This window comes from Podarcis liolepis (assembly GCF_965112155.1).
Source record: "Podarcis liolepis genome assembly, chromosome: 11".
Lineage (NCBI taxonomy): Eukaryota > Metazoa > Chordata > Lepidosauria > Squamata > Lacertidae > Podarcis > Podarcis liolepis.
In genome coordinates, this window is record NC_139565.1 from 37,994,909 (window position 1) to 38,011,862 (window position 16,954).

Below are 16,954 nucleotides of genomic sequence, written 5' to 3' on the forward strand. Positions count from 1 at the left end.
TCAGGGAGGTTTACACAGTGTCCTGGATATTGCATGAACCTAACCCTTTGGACCAAGCTGCTCTGTGACATGCAGGTGGTGCTGTGGTCTAAACCACTCAACCTTGGGCTTGCTGATCGGAAGGTCGGCGGTTCGAATCCCCGCGACGGGGTGAGCTCCCGTTGCTCGGTCCCTGCTCCTGCCCACCTAGCAGTTCGAAAGCATGTCAAAGTGTAAGTAAATAGGTACCGCTCTGGCGGGAAGGTAAATGGCGTTTCCGTGTGCAGCTCTGGTTTCGCCAGAAGCGGCTTAGTCATGCTGGCCAAGTGACCTGGAAGCTGCATGCCGGCTCCCTTGGCCAATAAAGCAAGATGAGCGCCGCAACCCCAGAGTCGTTCGCGACTGGACCTTACGGTCAGGGGTACTTTTACCTTTACTCTGTGACAAAAGGGTAACCAGTTTCTACATTCCAATTATAGGATTGGGGCGGGGAGGGGCAAATGATTACTGCTATACAATCATTTAAGTATTAGAACATATTGCTATTAGTATTTTGAGAAAGTATTTAAGACATGCACTAGGTTCACATTTTCAACATCTCTTTTGTAATTATAACAACTGAAGTGTTCTCTAAGTAAAACCAAATAGCAGTTTCTTATTTTCAAGAAACTCCAGACAAAGCAACATGAAATTCTGCATTTTAACAGAAAGTTGCCTGATTTCTAAAAGGCTTTATTTTGTATTTCAGTGCAGATTGAACACCTGCGGTGGTTACAAGGATGGTAAGAGAACTAACAGGGGCAATGATATTATAATATTCACTGGGTATACTTAAAAGCTTCCCTCTAAGCTTTTCAACAACTATTCTTAAAGCTGCAGTGCCAGAAGACTTATAGGTAATAAAGGTACGGGGTTGCAATGACAAATAAAAAACAACAACTGACCATTTCTAGCAGCTATTTAAATTAATGCACCAGTAAATAATAAATAAATAAATTCAGATTAAAATATAAATACCAAATGCCACTCATGAAAGCCTTGTTGATACTTGCAAGTGAATTACTACATAAGGAAAAGAGTGAGAGGAGATAGAATCCACATGCAACACTGGTCCTGGTTTTCCTCCATATTTATAACATCTTCCTTCTAAATGAAGAATTTTCATACTGAATTTTTTATCCGATGGAAGCTTCCACAGAGCAGTAACATATATTTCACACCACACATAAACATTAATTTTTTTCTCATTGTTGAGAGTAAGCTTTGTGTTTGTACTCTATGTTCTTGAGCTAGTACCTAACACCAAACTACAGCTATAGCTTCAAGTGACCTCACCTCAGCCAGGAAAATTATGCATATACTCTATAAGTGTCTTGGCAATTGTCTTTTCTAAATGTTACCTGCTAGGACACCCTGCTAGAATCTTAGTTTGGGCGGGGGAGGACAGAGAGACTCCAGAATACACATAGGAGGATATTAGGATTTCTGCATACAGTGGTGCCTCGCAAGACGGAATTAATTTGTTCCGCGAGTTTTTTCGTCTAGCGAATTTTTCGTCTTGTGAAGCACGGTGTCGGAAAAGTTTTGGAAAAGCTTCAAAAATCACCAAAAACCTCAAAAAAGGCTACCACACCGCGTTCTATGAGTTGCTCCTCGAAGTCAAGTCACAACTGTATTAACAGTGTTAAGAAAAAGGAAACAAACTTGCAAGACGTTTTCATCTTGCGAAGCAAGCCCATAGGGAAATTCGTCTTGCGAAGCAGCTCAAAAACCGCAAAACCCTTTCGTCTAGCGAGTTTTTCGTCTTGCGAGGCATTCGTCTTGCAGGGCACCACTGTATTGTACTGAGGCCAAAGTGCCCAAGGATGTTTGGCCCCCAAGACACAAAACATGTCCTAGGTGGAATTGTCTGTAATGTAAGGTAGAAGCAGCTATCCTATAGAATATCTAGGATGTACTGTTGTAGGGTAGATGGGAGCATTTATCATTTGATTTCCATTATCATTCATGAGCTTGTGAAATAGAAATATTTTGTTGTAACAGTTTTAGTAGAAACATGTGCTCAGTAGGAAAAATCCAACCTGTGCAGTTTTGTCATTGGTATCTAATATCTTACACTGAACATATTGCACCCCAGATACATACACACCACAGTGTAAATTGATGCATGCCATGTGTGCATGTTTTTCATGTCATCCCACACAAAGTTGTCCTCATCCAAGTGGCAGCCCACATGTTCCTCCCATTTAATTCAGTTTTTCTCCATCCATGGATAATGTGGCAAGTATCAAAGATAACATCACATGTTACTTAGCTGTGGACACACTGAAGCATATTGTGTAGGTGGTTTGTTTTTTTTTAACTTCTGTGGTGATGTTTTCCCATCTATCACCACACCCTCTACTTCCACTGGTGCAGCACACACATTTAAAAATTTATTTTTTAATCCATAGTTTTGTTCAAGTCTGTTTTGGGAAAGTCTGGTATATTATAAAGTTTGTATCTCTCTCTCTTTTTTATGGCCATGTGCACAGGTAAATGAATGCATGTGTGCATGCCCCAAAATGGACCCCAGGTTTCTGGAACTCAGGAATGTAGGCAGGTACTAATTGAGGGGAGTAAACAACAACACACAGGGCGCTAAATTCCATCAATAACTACCACTAATGTGGACTGGAAAAACTGAGACAGAGTTCAATTGAAAGCAGTCATTTTTTGAGAAATATGCTCAAAAGCAAAGTGAGAAACAGCCACTAGCTGGTGTGTGAGACAAAGCAAGGACATAAGTATCTTTAGTACTTCCTTGCTTTTGCTTGCCTACTTGGCAGCCATGCACAGCCTAGGCAGATAGGATTAAATCTCCAGTCTTCCTTGCAGGTGTCCTGTGCCACCATACTTCTCTCAGGATTCCCTGCCCTCTAATCCTGGCAAGCTTTTTGGGGAAAGAAATAGCTATTGAGGGCAAGATATAACAATTTGAGGCCAGGAGCCCCTAAGTCGCCTTTTCTTTTTCCATCTTCCACAGCACACCTTTCCTCAGCATTCCCACCCACCCACTTTGCTTAGATTTGCCCTCCTCTATTATCCTCACTGCCCAAAATCCTCTCTGCCCTCCTCCCTAGCTCCTCAGTTGCCCTACATTGGAGATAAGAATGCAACTGCACACTGCAGCCAGTTGCCAGTCTAGGAAATAATCCTGCTGTCCTTCACCTGGTCCCTACAGTTTCTTACAGTATTCTAGAAAAGTCGCTACCTAAATCCTGAATAGGAGTACTCCTGCTAGAGGCATTTTGCATAGCAGCATTTTGTTGCAGATCTCCTTTGGTGCAGCATAAAAGTTAAAACCCAAACTTAGGTATTTGTGATTAGGTTAACAGGGGCATGAAATCATCTTCTTACAAAGGGTCACTGATTGACCCATGGGGAAAAAACAGTGCATGCACATGTCTTCTATGATGAGTGAAGCCAGAGCCAAAGGTGGGCTGAACTTGCAATACTAAAGGGCTGTATGCAAGCTCGCTATGCCACTCACCCAGTGTTGGTGCTATCCCAACCTTAGGTAAAGGTAAAGGGGACCCCTGACCATTAAGTCCAGTTGTGGCCGACTCTGGGGTTGCAGCACTCATCTCACTTTACTGGCCGGGGGAGCTGGCGTACAGTTTCTGGGTCATGTGGCCAGCATTACTAAGCCGCTTCTGGCGAACCAGAGCAGCACACGGAAACGCCGTTTACCTTCCCGCTGGAGCAGTACCTATTTATCTACTAGCACTTTGATGTGCTTTTGAACTGCTAGGTTGGCAGGAGCAGGGACCGAGCAACGGGAGCTCACCCCGTCATGGGGAATCGAACTGCCAACCTTCTGATCAGCAAGTCCTAGGCTCTGTGGTTTAACCCACAGCGCCACCCGCGTCCCTATCCCAACCTTAAGACAATATAAATTACTGCTACTGGGGCTGCATACAAACTCCCACAAAAGCCCCACAGAATCTATTACAGAGCATTCTTCAACATAACTATTGTCAAACCAGGTACAGGACTGTGAAACAGTTTGCATGCAACTAAGCACCTGTCTTTCCCAACCTGCAAAGTAAAATGGATTAATGAAGCCCATCTGCAAAGAAGTTAGTAGCATTCAGAATCCAATCTGAACAGAGACCAGAACAAACGCACCTGTGAGGGTGTACTTGTTAATTCCATCTTTTCTTGGGATTTTTCCTTAGCTAGCCGTGCAGCTTCTTTAAATTCCTGAAATTTTTCTGCAAACTAAAGGCAAAGATTACATAATTATACACTGTATATAGCATAGCTTTGCTAAGCAGAACATATTCTATATAATAAATCGGGCTAGAGAAAAACATTTGCTCTCCAATAATCAACAGGGGTTTATAGAGACCATTTTTGAAATACCATGTTCTAGTGGTGGTGGTCACAAAGAATCTGTCTTCTGTTTGTTATTCTATCTGCAAAATGCAATGTGGAACAGCTATTCAGATTGCTAAGCCAGGTTGCTACCTCTCAAAAATGTCCTAACCCATACTCTTCAAAAACTGTCATCTAGCCTGTAGTCAAAAGTCAGTTATGCGGCGGAACTTTTGGTATAACAGTTAACCATTTAGAGCCTGCAGTATCAGGGAAGAGGACCTTTAGGTATACTTGAATGCTCTTGCTCTTTTACCCACTGACTGGCTGGGTTTCTACTGAAGTAAAGCAAGGACTGCTGAAAGGCCATGGCTGAATATTCCTGCCTAGAGATTGATAAGGAAACTGTTGCTGTTCTGATCCTACTATATTTTTCTACAGTACTAGTCACCATTAATTTTCAGAATACAGCTTGCTAGCCTTTTTTTTTCCCCCAGCAAGAGGCTCTGTGGGTTTTTTCTAACCCTGTGTAAGTAATCAGTTTTAAATGGCATTTTACTTCAGATGATATGAATCATTTGTTCTTTAGGTGGGAGCCAAAGGCTCCTCTCCTCCACTGGAGAAAGGCTCTCTCTATCAGTGGATGAGAACCTTTGAATTCAGACATTATGAACAGTAAATCAGAGAAGAATTCTCCTAGTGTACAGGGTCTGGCATATGCTCCTCTGTTACACTTGCTGATGTCTCTACCTGCAGAGAGGCTGGGGAAACCCAGCCAGATGGGCGGGGTATAAATAATAAATTATTATTATTATTATTGTCATTGGTTCTCACACGTAAGTCACACTCTGAGCTGGGGAGCATATAGGAGGACAGATTCCCAAGGGCCAGTGGAGAAATTTGAGAGGAAAGAGGACAAGCTTTCCCTTATTTTCTTTAATTCTTTGTTGCATATAAACCTCTGGTTTACTTGACCATTTTATCGCCAAGAATTGTCCCCACACGTGTGCAGGCATCTATATTTGAAAAATAATCCTTTTGTAATTTGCCAAGAAGCCGTTTTTGTTCCAAATCTAACTGGCTTACACTTGCTTTTACATTTGTTTAATTTTCACTACTCAAGCACCTGTCTGGTTCCACAGAACTATCTGTTTCAGCAATTCTGACAAGTAGGCAGCACAACCATTTCCAAATTCAATGCTTTCTTCAGATACCGTGCACAAAACCACATGTACCCCACTACATACTTCTCTGTAGAACAGCTGCATGCTGCAACAATTCAAAAGAATATGCAAGAAGTCATAGAATCATAGAGTTGGAAGAGACCACAAGGGCCATCGAGTCCAACCCCCTGCCAAGGCTACATCTGTTCAAATACTCTGTTCCATATATAGGATACTCTTAAAAACCTACTTTTCCCACACAGAAACTAATAGCTATATGGATAGATCACAGCTTAGTAGGGAACATGCTTTGCATCTAGAAGGTCTTGGATACAATCCATTGGCATCCTTAGTTGAAATGGTCAGGTAACGGGAGATGAAAAAGGCCTACGCTTGAGGCCATGGAGAGTCACAGGCAGACAGAGAGGACTATATTCAGCTAGATGGCAAACAATATGATGCAGTATAAATGCAGCTCCCTGTATTCCTAGAGCTCAAGCTACACTATAGCACTATTGGGGTTAAACCCTGACTTATTAAGTGCCCACTGCCAAATCTCTCTTGCAACAAAGACAGCTCTGTTACCATGGCCACTGTAGGTTCTCAGCTGGAAGGGAGAGTGTGAACTGTGGGACTGGGCAAATACTCACTAGAATAGTCAAGTGTGGTCTTAAGAGGATGTCCTCCATTTGAGATCCCATACCACTTTAAAAGTGACTATAAACCCATTGAACAAGATTATATGGAGAGCTGAGGAAGACTATATCAGTGCTCTAACCATGTAGATCACCATTGCCTCTTCTCCAGCTTGGGTCTTTGCTTCATGCCTCACCATCATAAAATGAAAGCAAGCCAACCAAAGCAGAAATCAGATCAAAACCTGAATGAATTATGGTCTTCAGTGCCACTGGTTTGGTCAATTCAAGGAAACCACTCATTAGCCAATGTAACTTATACTGACTCCAACCCAACACATAAGGTTCACCTTCTCCATCAGGTTATATAACTAAGATTAGATGAAAGCACTCTCAACCCAAAACAGGTAATGCACATGGAGAAGTGCTGCCAAGTCCAATCCCGAACAAAGTTTAAGGACTTTGAATGTTGAGTGGGTTTTGGTCATTTGGCAAGCAACATGATGGCACTCACCCCATTCCATGTACAGAAACTAAGCAGAATGGCAGTTGTATCTTGGTTTGACTCTAGTGATGGGTCAAGCATCTTCCACTGCCCGCGAGGGCAGCAAGCTCATTTATGGGGCTCAGGGCAGGCCCATGCCACTCCAATATCTTGCTGCTACTTCCTGCACCACCCAGCACTTGCTACCTAAGGCAGCTGCCTCACTCTGCCTAACAAAAATCCTAGGCTTAGTTTTGGTATCCAGGGTTCTGCAAATTCATGACTGATGGCTTTCGTAGTTTTAATAACTTTTTATAGGTTAAAAAAAATCTATTTCAGCCTTTGGAATAGTAAAATATTAAAAGAGCAAAAGAATAAATTTGAGAATTAATGTTTATATGGCATTATTCTTCCCAAACCTGCAATTATTTTGCTTTTGCTGCTATGAATTGGAGGAATATAGTGGCAACTTATGGTTTCCTTGATGAGTCTTCCTCCAGGGCAGGGGTAGGGAGGCATCTTTGCTGACACAAACTAGACAACACTTCAAGACCCTGTTGAGATATTACCTTGCCTTTTACTTACTTTTGAGAGATGGTGTTCAGAGGAAAATCCCAAGCCATAAACAGTATTTGCTCTGCTATCTGCCCACTGACCAAACTTCTGTGATGTTTTAGTGAATGTCATGTTGGGAGTGATGGTGCTGTTTATTATTGCCTGCAAAAAAGAAAAGAAGAAGTTATGAAATAACAAAGTAATATACTCATAAAGCTTCCCTTAACGTCATGGGAGTCAGCTTCGCATGTTGAACAGCAACCTGAAGAGGAAGAAGGTGGAATTTTGTTAGTGATTAACAGATCAGTGTAGATCCAGCTATGGATTCCAGTTCCTGCTTGCTCTCAGAGTAATTGTAACGATAAAAGGAGGGCAGAATGGAAGACTCAAAATTTGAGAATAATGCTAGACCCACTTTTGGAAAGCTGGAGAGAGCTGTGCTCACCCTCGAATTTTTTGCCTTGCATGCTGAGCTTTTTCTGTTGTTATCCTAGCCTTTAATTAAAATTTAATTAAAAAACGGGGACACCTTCAGCCACAGCCCTGCCCACCCCTTTGTAAAATGGGTGTAATAATGACGGATCTTTCCCCTCATAGGATTAACAGAGATAAAGGTGGGGGATGAAAAGCTATGCAACCATTCCCCAGAGGAGTTTCTTCAGAGATAGGCTAACAGCAGCAACGGAAAGAGGCAGAGCAAGCTACCTTTCTTTTCTACCCAAACTCCCCTGAACTCCCCTGAACTTGCTATCCTGGGGATATTCTCTTAGGAACCTTTTCTCATTACAGTTATTTGCTGACAGGTCTCTAGCCTTACTCCAGGTTATTGCTACTTAGACTTGGAAGCAGCTAGATCTGCAGTGGACACATCACTCTATTCCCTTACAAGTCCCTAAATAGCCAGGGACTTTGGAAAAATCAAAGGCTGTACCTCTGAAGCAGGTAAATGTTTATATCCAGATGGCATTCAGAAAACCAGAAAATGGAAAATGTTAAAAATTTAGAAAGGCACAATCAAGTGCACTCTTTTTATTTACAATGAAGATTGCAAACAATTCCAAGTACAGCTTTTAGAAAGAGCACTAATGAATAAGCCATTGTGTCACCCTTAAAAATCGTGATTAAGGCTTTTATGGAAGGTTGAGACCAATCCTCTTGAAAGAGTCTTAGTACAAAGATTCAAATGAAGGTCGCTCTCTATTAGCCTGTTGTATGACAGCATCACTACACTAAAAATGTTGGAGATATTGAAGTTATAGAATTGCAAACCCATCAGGTTTGACAGATAGCACCTCCTTAAAATTAGGAAGCTAGCACAGGAATGGCAGAAACACATCTGGTGCAGCACAATCGTGTTCATGTCTACTCAGAAGTAATTTCCATTAAATTCAACAAGGCTTGCTCCCAGCTAATTGGGCACAAGATTATAGCCTTTAAAAAACACAACCTGCTGAGGTGGCAGAAACAGTCATCAGATAAGATTCAGAGAGCATGTTATTGCTTAATTCACATGGCGAGGTTTGCTATTAGCAGCCTTCCTGAAAAAGCTTACTGGGATTATCATTGTTTTAAGAGACTGAACAGGCAATCAGGAATGTTGTGCTTCCCTTCAGCAATTGCTGTAACATCAAAGCACCATGTGAACTGTGTTAGAAAAAGGGAGGAGTTTGTATTGGAAGGCTTCTTTCTTCTGCAGGTATGCACCAAAAAGGCATTGTTAAGAGAGGCTTTGAAACATGCTGCATTAGTTTTAAAAATGGCTGGTGGTACCTCAGGTTAAGTACTTAATTCATTCCGGAGATCCATTCTTAACCTGAAACAGTTCTTAACCTGAAGCACCACTTTAGCTAATGGGGCCTCCTGCTGCCGCCGCGCCGCCACTACATGATTTCTGTTCTCATCTTGAAGCAAAGTTCTTAACCTGAGGTAATATTTCTGGATTAGCGGAGTCTGTAACCTGAAGCGTATGTAACCTGAGGTACTCTGTATAGAGGAGTGAAACTGTACATTCCACAGAAAATCTGTAATTCAGTTTTCCAAAACACAGTTTTCCTTACAATTTAAAGCAACCACAGGAAAACTCCAAATTGGATCAAAGCTTGTGGGACTGAGTAAGGGTTGCTTAACTGTCTCATCACAAAGCAGCCACTAGCCCCAAAGGGAGAAAAAGTTACAGCACCTTCCCCCTCTGCTGGGCTAATAGCAACTTTGGGTAGTAAGATCAGGATAGAGTTAAATAGTCCCACATCTTCAACTTTGAGCTCTCCTACAGTTGCTTTGAAATGTTGGATAATTCGATCCACAGATCTTATGCATCACATGTACTTTTATAATGTGCTCTTGTATGTGACTCTTTGGATGAAACAGTTGAGCAAAAGTCAAGAACAAGATAGCAATAATACTCCACATTTAATTTATTTCAGAAGTCTAGGTTAATGAAACCTAATTAGCAAGTATGTGCCATAAACTCTATTCTGTGTTTTTCAGATTTTTCAGAAAATGTAGCTTATATAATATCTATGCACTTTGTTTTAGTAAACTACTGCTCAGAAACTGGAGAAGGTTCATTTTAAAGCAATAATTAGCTCTGAATTTAGACCAGGGCCTTGGGAAGTTTGACACCTATAGTCAGATCAATTCCTGAATCCAAAGGTCATCTTCCCTGGGATTAGAAATCGAGACTTACCACAGCAGCTTGAAATCTGCCACTCAGCAAAACTGGAGAAAGAAATACTCATTCAAACCTCAGTAACTTTAAATTGCGCCTCATTCCAAGGAATAGGTTTTCAAAAGATACAAATGACACTGAAGCCAATGAAATCCTAATTAAAATGCCTTGGTCAAAGGTTCATATTTTTTGTACTGACAGCAGCTGCCTTTCATCCAGATGAGGAGTTGGTACCATATAGTTGTCGAAAAATGAAGGAATATTTTAGCTTTCTACATTTAAATCATCCAGTTGGTGGTGCTAGATAATTGTGCAAACTGAATCCTTACATGAAACACTGCATGTTTATTCTGATGTCTGCAAGAGTCCACTACAGCATGAACGAAATTGAATGGCAGTGGAAATATTATCAGAAGTTTACTTTGTGCCTTACCAACAGGATACAATAGAAAAATTACATGATCTTTTATTGTTTGAAATAAATCGTACAGCATCCATATCTGCTTTGCATATTGACATCAATTAGTTTTCTTAATGAATTAGCAGACTGATTTACTCCAAGAATACAAACTGCTCATAATACTGGAGGCCAGGCAGCTGGATTTTATAAGTGCCTGATCATGAAATCAGCACATCTTTAGACACCCCAGCCCCAACAATTATAGGACAATTAGCAAAATGCCTTTTTTTAATGAAAAAAAACTTTTTCCACCACAGAGCAAACAATGCAGATGTTTTAATAGTATTCTATTGTCTTTCCTGCTATCAAAATTTAGACTGTGAACTCCTTTGAGGAAGGACCTCCATTTTTCTTTTGCTTATGTTACACCATGAACTTAGGTGACATAATCTATATTTTCTGCACAAGTATGCAGGAAGTTGGCCTTTTCCTTGAAGGTTTTTTTTAAAAAAACCTCTAGTCAGGAAGGATGAGTTTTGGATAATGTAATCTAAACACATTGATGAACCAATTTACCTAAGATATAATATATTTGAACCATGTCAGGATTTTAAAGAAAATTAAGAGAGGGAGAGAAAATGCCAGTTGAAATAATCAAGCTGTTGATTTCCAAATGGTAATTTAGACTTGAAATCTTCACATTCAATATTATCAGCATATCTATCTATCTATCTATCTATCTATCTATCTATCTATCTATCTATCTATCTATCTATCTAACATATATCCTGCCCTTCCTCCCAATGGAGCCCAGGGTAGCAATCAAATTTTAGTAAATGGATCAACTGTTGCTGTTGAACAGATTGATTAAATGCAAACATTATAACGTTCCTCAATATGCAGTGTTATGTTTAGTATAGACGTTTTGACATTCTGGCACACAGGGAAAATAAGACTAGATTTTTCTGGTGGGAAATGGATTTCTACATTAATATTAATAAAAAAATAAAACTACTCAACATAATATCTGTCATATTACTTAGAACTAAAGATATATACTCCAAGCAGAATGCCTTTTAGCCTCCTTTACAGTGAATTGAGAGACAGAGAAGTCAGAGGGGACAAGCAGTCCCCAAACAGGTTTCTCGACCAACTTCAAATGTTAATAAAGTATTATATTGTATGTTAAGTTCCAAGAGTGGTGCTCTCATTTTGCATCACTTTTCAGTAACGTTAAAAGGGGGGGGCACAGATTAAACGTAGAAGTTTACCTGAGTTTAAACTGTCAGATAGCTTACCTTTGAGCCATCCAAGCTGATTATCCTATAGACATTTCTTGTGCTGTCATAGAAGTAGGACACAGTAACAGCATGCTTGCTGGTGGGAACCCAGTTCTTCTTCGTGTTAGGGTCAATCTGGAAGACATGAGCTCGGGTGCTGTAGATGGGTTGCTCCCTGAAGGGCAGAAAGTAAAAGTGATGAATCTGATTTGGACGCAATATGGTTGTACACAAGTCATTTGGATAGTCCATCCATTGGCCCCTATGAACTTCACTTTGCATGAGTAATGTACTTGGCCCCCACAGACTTGCGTGCATGGAGTAGGATATATCTGTGAAGCACATGAAAAGTACTCACAGGAAAGGGAAGCACAAGTCCTTTAAAATAAATTGAGTGGCCAGCTGTACAGTCAGATAAAGGAGGCATATCTAAATATAGAGGCACTACTGATACACCACCTCCCCCTCCCTCATTCTCCATCTGTCAACCTCTTTAACACTAACTGTCAATAACAGAAGTGTGATTTTCTTCCATTGAGCGAAACCTAGTGAGAGGACTTTTCTCATCCTTTTCTCAATAGCCTAGAAGCCCTAGATATCATGAGCTATGACCTACTGAAAAATATTTGCTGCTTTCCTGTCAAATGCTTCACATGGTAGATCACAACTACTGTCTCTTTTAGCCTTTATCTCACAATCTAATATTATGGCTGTTGAGGCATGTATAAAATATCTGCTTATGTCTGCCTAGGAAAAAAAAGTACAGAATCTGAGCTGTCCATTAACACCAATGAATTCATTAATTCAATAATCGTGTTGCTGTGATCAGGAATCTAGCACTCTGTACAAAATGGTTTGCTTCTCTCCAAACAAGTCATGATGCTAAGCTAAGGTTTATCCTTGGCTTCCCAAACCTGGCTTGTTTGGACAGAAACAATGCGCTAGTTTGGACATCAAAGTAAGTCAAGGCTAGGGGCTTGTTGCTTGCACTTGAGGAGAATCTGCACAACAGGGGCAATTTGAAAGTGATAGCAGAGAATTATTTATAGTATTGAAAAGTTAATCAATGAAATATCAAATTAAGTGTCTTATAAGTGATTTAATCCCTTAGGATTAAATCTCTAAATCACAAAACTCATTGGATAGCCTAAGGCAAATGCAGAATATCCACCAGCCAACTTCATAGGATTGTGTGTAAATAAATGACTTATGTAACTTTGTACATTTAAAAGATCTAGAGTATTAATGCTACCAGTTTTTTCTCTTCCAGGTTTAATCCTTTCCATTTTTAAAGTTTAAAAGATGGAAAGATTTTTTTCCATATAGACTGTCTAGCATTGCTGATGTTATCTAGTAGCTACTCATAAGTGTTCTACTACTGCACTGCAATTGTAATTAACAATCTGAAGACTTTAGCACCATTCTCTAATTATGTAGGGGAGAAGTAGCGACTGATAGGTCTGTAATTTTCTGGATCCTGTCTCATTCTTTTTTAAAAAGCTGGTATTACATTGGCTATATTCTTATAGCCTCTTATTTTAGTGATGTGGCATAATTTATTTACTAGTTCAGCTACTTCACATTGTATGTCTTCACACATTAGAGGTAACTCTCAGGTAAATGCCATCTGACTCCTGTTATACCATATTTTCACAGTTCACTTCCTTCTACACTTCATAACAAAGTTATTTTAATATTTCGCAACAATATCCTAAGCACTGAGAGCTGCTACAACAGCTGCCACAACAAGGCTTAATATTTACCACCCTGAAACATGCTTGTACACACAAAGCAAAAATAAAAACCAGGTTTCTTGGCAGGTTCTTTCTGCATTCTTCAATCACTGTCTCCAAACATTACCAACACCAGAGGGAACCTTTCTGCCCCTTCATCCTACCCAAGGTATTCTTATTCAGTTACAGAATGTATATGTACACTTCACTACTAAGAACAGAAAATACCATTTGCATAAGAATCAAAATTCTAATTAAAATAGCAGGCTCAAATCTAACATCCCTAACAAGCCTGATAAAATAGAAAGGTTTTTGCCAGATACATAAAAAATAGCAGAGTATATACTAGGTGAGCCTCTCCGCAGAACAATGGTGTGCAGTGAAATTTTTCTTAGGAAAGAGTTAGGGCCAGAGGTGCCAGCTTCCAAGGGTGATTGGGGGCGGGGGGGGGATGGGACACTGTGATGTCATGCCTGTGAGCACTGCACCTCTCTCCCTAAGCCAGGCTGAAGCTTCCTGGGCTCTGGGAAGGAGACACCAGGGAAAAATTTAGGGAACTAGCCTTGTCCCCTTGGTCCACTGACCACACACCACTGCCATGTAAGGAGTCCCACAAGAGTTGCATGCAAGTTCTGCAGTGTAAATGCCAGCTCCTGGGGGCTGAGGCACTTTGCCTCCTCCCCTTTTTCCCCCTAAGGGGCGGGTCCCATCAATGTTCAGATGCTCCATTAAGCCTCATTTCCCACCCTAGCTACAGCCCCAGTTTCATACCAACATCTCATTTGGACTGACTTTGGAGAGATGAAAAATGAAGTAGTTTTTTTGACCAGTAGTAAGCAGTAAACTGGGACACGGGTGGCACTGTGGGTTAAACCACAGAGCCTAGGGCTTGTCGATCAGAAGGTCAGCGGTTAGAATCCCTGCGACGGGGTGAGCTCCCGTTGTTCGATCCCAGCTCCTGCCAACCTAGCAGTTCGAAAGCACGTCAAAGTGCAAGTAGATAAATAGGTACCGCTCTGGTGGGAAGGTAAATGGCGTTTCCATGCGCTGCTCTGGTTCGCCAGAAGTGGCTTAGTCATGCTGGCCACATGACCCGGAAGCTGTACGCCGGCTCCCTCGGCCAATAAAGCGAGATGAGTGCCACAACCCCAGAGTCAGCCACGACTGGACCTAATGGTCAGAGGTCCCTTTACCTTTACCTTTAAGCAGTAAACCATGCCAAAGATCCTTTGAGCCTGCTTGTAGCTGTTCTGCTTGTGTAGTTTCCATTTTTGAAATACAACTGTGATGTGACTGAACAGACATATTTTAAAGAAAAATTATAAAGAAAAAACCCCAACACACCCACCCAGCCAGCAGGCACCATCTAGTCTCATCTCCTGTTCTCCTAATAGCATTATCGCCAACCCAGAGTGGGTGGCTGCCTGGGCTGATTTTTCCCATTTCTATTTGCACTGAAGGAGCCAGAGTGCTATCTAGGGTTATACTAAGAGAAGCCTCAAATACTTCCACACTGTTTGGCATTAGTAAAGATAAAGCTGGATTATTGTGTTCACTTTGGGTAACTTCTCCTTAAGATGGATGGTGCTATGTACATTGATGACACTATCTATAATTAAGGAGAAATAGGATGGAAAGGGTTTAGGAGACAGAGGAAATAAAGGCACAGAGAAGACTCTAACCAGGGATTGGCAAGGTTTACCTCGCCTGGGCCGGTTCACTCCAGTGGAGATCCCTCCGTGGGCCGGATTGTGCACGCCCCCACGATTTCCGGCATCTGCGCATGCACAGATGCAATTTCCAGCGCCGCAGAAGTGAGTCCCCACGACATGCTGTGCCAGTTTAGCGCAGCATGCAGGGACTCGAGTGGGCAGTTCGGTTTGGGCGCGACTCGTGGGCTGGTTAAATGACCCCCATGGGCTGCTTGTGGCCCATGGGCCTTAGGTTGCCTACCCCTGACTTAAAAGGTAGTGAGTAAAGCACAGAATTATAGAGTTGGAAGAGTCATCAAGTGAATTAATTCATTATTCACAGGTTTAAATCTAGTCACTTTTGGAACTTGGAATAATTTTCTTAAAATGCTCAGCCTTGAACATTAAGGCAGTGTTTCCCAACCGGTGTTCCGCGGCACACGAGTGTGCCGTGAGACATCGGCTGGTGTGCCGCGAGATGCCTGGAGGGAGGCGGGCGAGTCGGGCGGCGAGAGGCGGGGCGGCGGCGGCGAGGAGAGGCCGCGCCTCCTGCTGCTGCCTGGCGCTCCTCCTCGCAGCCGGCAGCGCTGCCTGGGCGCCTCCGCGCGACTCTGCCTCGCTGGGTTTGGTCTCCCAGCAGAGACGGGTCACACGCGCCCCTCCCTCCCTCCCTCAGCCTGCGCGGAGAGCCAGAGAGAGGCATCGCTCCTGCGCTCCGAGGCGGATTGAGCGCAGCTGAGAGGAGCTGCCGAGGGAAAAAACTTTCACTTTTGTGCGTCCCTCCCGGCGTGACGCTGCGCGCTGACGTCACGGGGCGGGGCTTTAATGGTGGTGTGCCGCGAGATTTTTTTTCAGTAAACAGGTGTGCCGTTGCCCAAAAACGTTTGGGAAACAATGCATTAAGGTAAGAAATAATTCTTTAAAATACTTAAAAGCCTGATACAAAAAAAATATTTGAGTGAATTCTTCCTACAACTTAAGGATAGGGTGAGAAGGAATTAGCAAGGAGCACTATCACTGACCTAATAATTCTTTTTTTGTTAGTAGATCACTGGTTAAGGGTCCTTAAAGATTGGTTGGTGCTTTTTATGGGAGTTCATTGTTTCTTTATATCGAGACCTCTCTTGTTTGGCAAAGGGAAAGTCAGAATTTGGGGGAGGTGACCTATCACACCATCTCCAGCAAAAGATGTGTGTGCCAAGGCTCAGGTCCCTGGAAATAATTAGTTCAAACATCTAGTTCACCAACTTGCCTTTAAGACCCTCACAATACCTGCCACCACAACCTATTGAGCTACCGTAGATAGTACAGAAGAACACTGTATATTTACTGATATCACCTAATCTAAAATTACCAATTTTCCTCTTTATGGCTATCCTTACTTTTTACCTCTGCTTTCATACACTTTCTCACAACTCCACTTCAACTGTAATTCTCAGACACCCTCCACCTGTCAGTCACTCTGACTCCACCCAGCATTCCGTCACGCTCCATGGCTCTCAGTCATTCTTCCACTCACTCTTCTGTTACAGTGTATCTGTAGGGGTGGACAGATGTGTCTATTTCTGGTTCATGTCACTTCTGCATGTGATCATTCCTCAGTCTGTGCCATCCTACTTCTGCATTAATCTGATTTTATTCAAAGTCCACGCAGAAACGCATATTTAAATATGTCATTGGTTGTTGACATCCACATGTATCAAGAGACAATGGAGTGTGCCTCTGGGGGTGAAGGCAAACCACTGGAGAATCACAGCACCTCCTGTGCCTGCAGAGACTGGTAACACATAACTGCTGCCCATAGTTTTTGCTATGTTAGCTACACAGAAGTGACCTCTCTGGGCAGCGTGTATGGAGGTCCAGGGTTGCCTAGATGATAACAACCCCTGTTCATCCTGCTGATGTGGTCCAAAGGGAAGTAGAGCAATACATTAGGCACCAGCTTGGCTGCAGGAGTTGCCAGAAGGAGGCATACAAGATGCCATCCAACTGTCTTAGGGACTCCAC

The 16,954-nt window shown here is 42.1% G+C and overlaps 1 protein-coding gene across 4 annotated transcripts in view; it reads right to left on the bottom strand.

Moving 5' to 3' along the window:
- HOMER1 (homer scaffold protein 1) overlaps positions 1-16,954 on the bottom strand; it is a 73,619-nt gene that overhangs the window by 33,265 nt on the left and 23,400 nt on the right. For 3 of the 4 annotated variants that reach the window (XM_083465457.1, XM_083465456.1, XM_083465458.1), the window contains exons 2-4: positions 11,542-11,698; positions 7,206-7,337; positions 4,150-4,242 (exon numbers count right to left, since the gene is read on the bottom strand). In XM_083465457.1, coding sequence (XP_083321583.1) covers positions 4,150-4,242; positions 7,206-7,307 — 195 coding nt within the window. In that variant the 5' untranslated portion in view covers positions 7,308-7,337; positions 11,542-11,698. Of the gene's footprint in view, positions 1-4,149; positions 4,243-7,205; positions 7,338-11,541; positions 11,821-16,954 lie in introns of those variants that run through there. The other variant, XM_083465455.1, reaches the window with a different exon arrangement.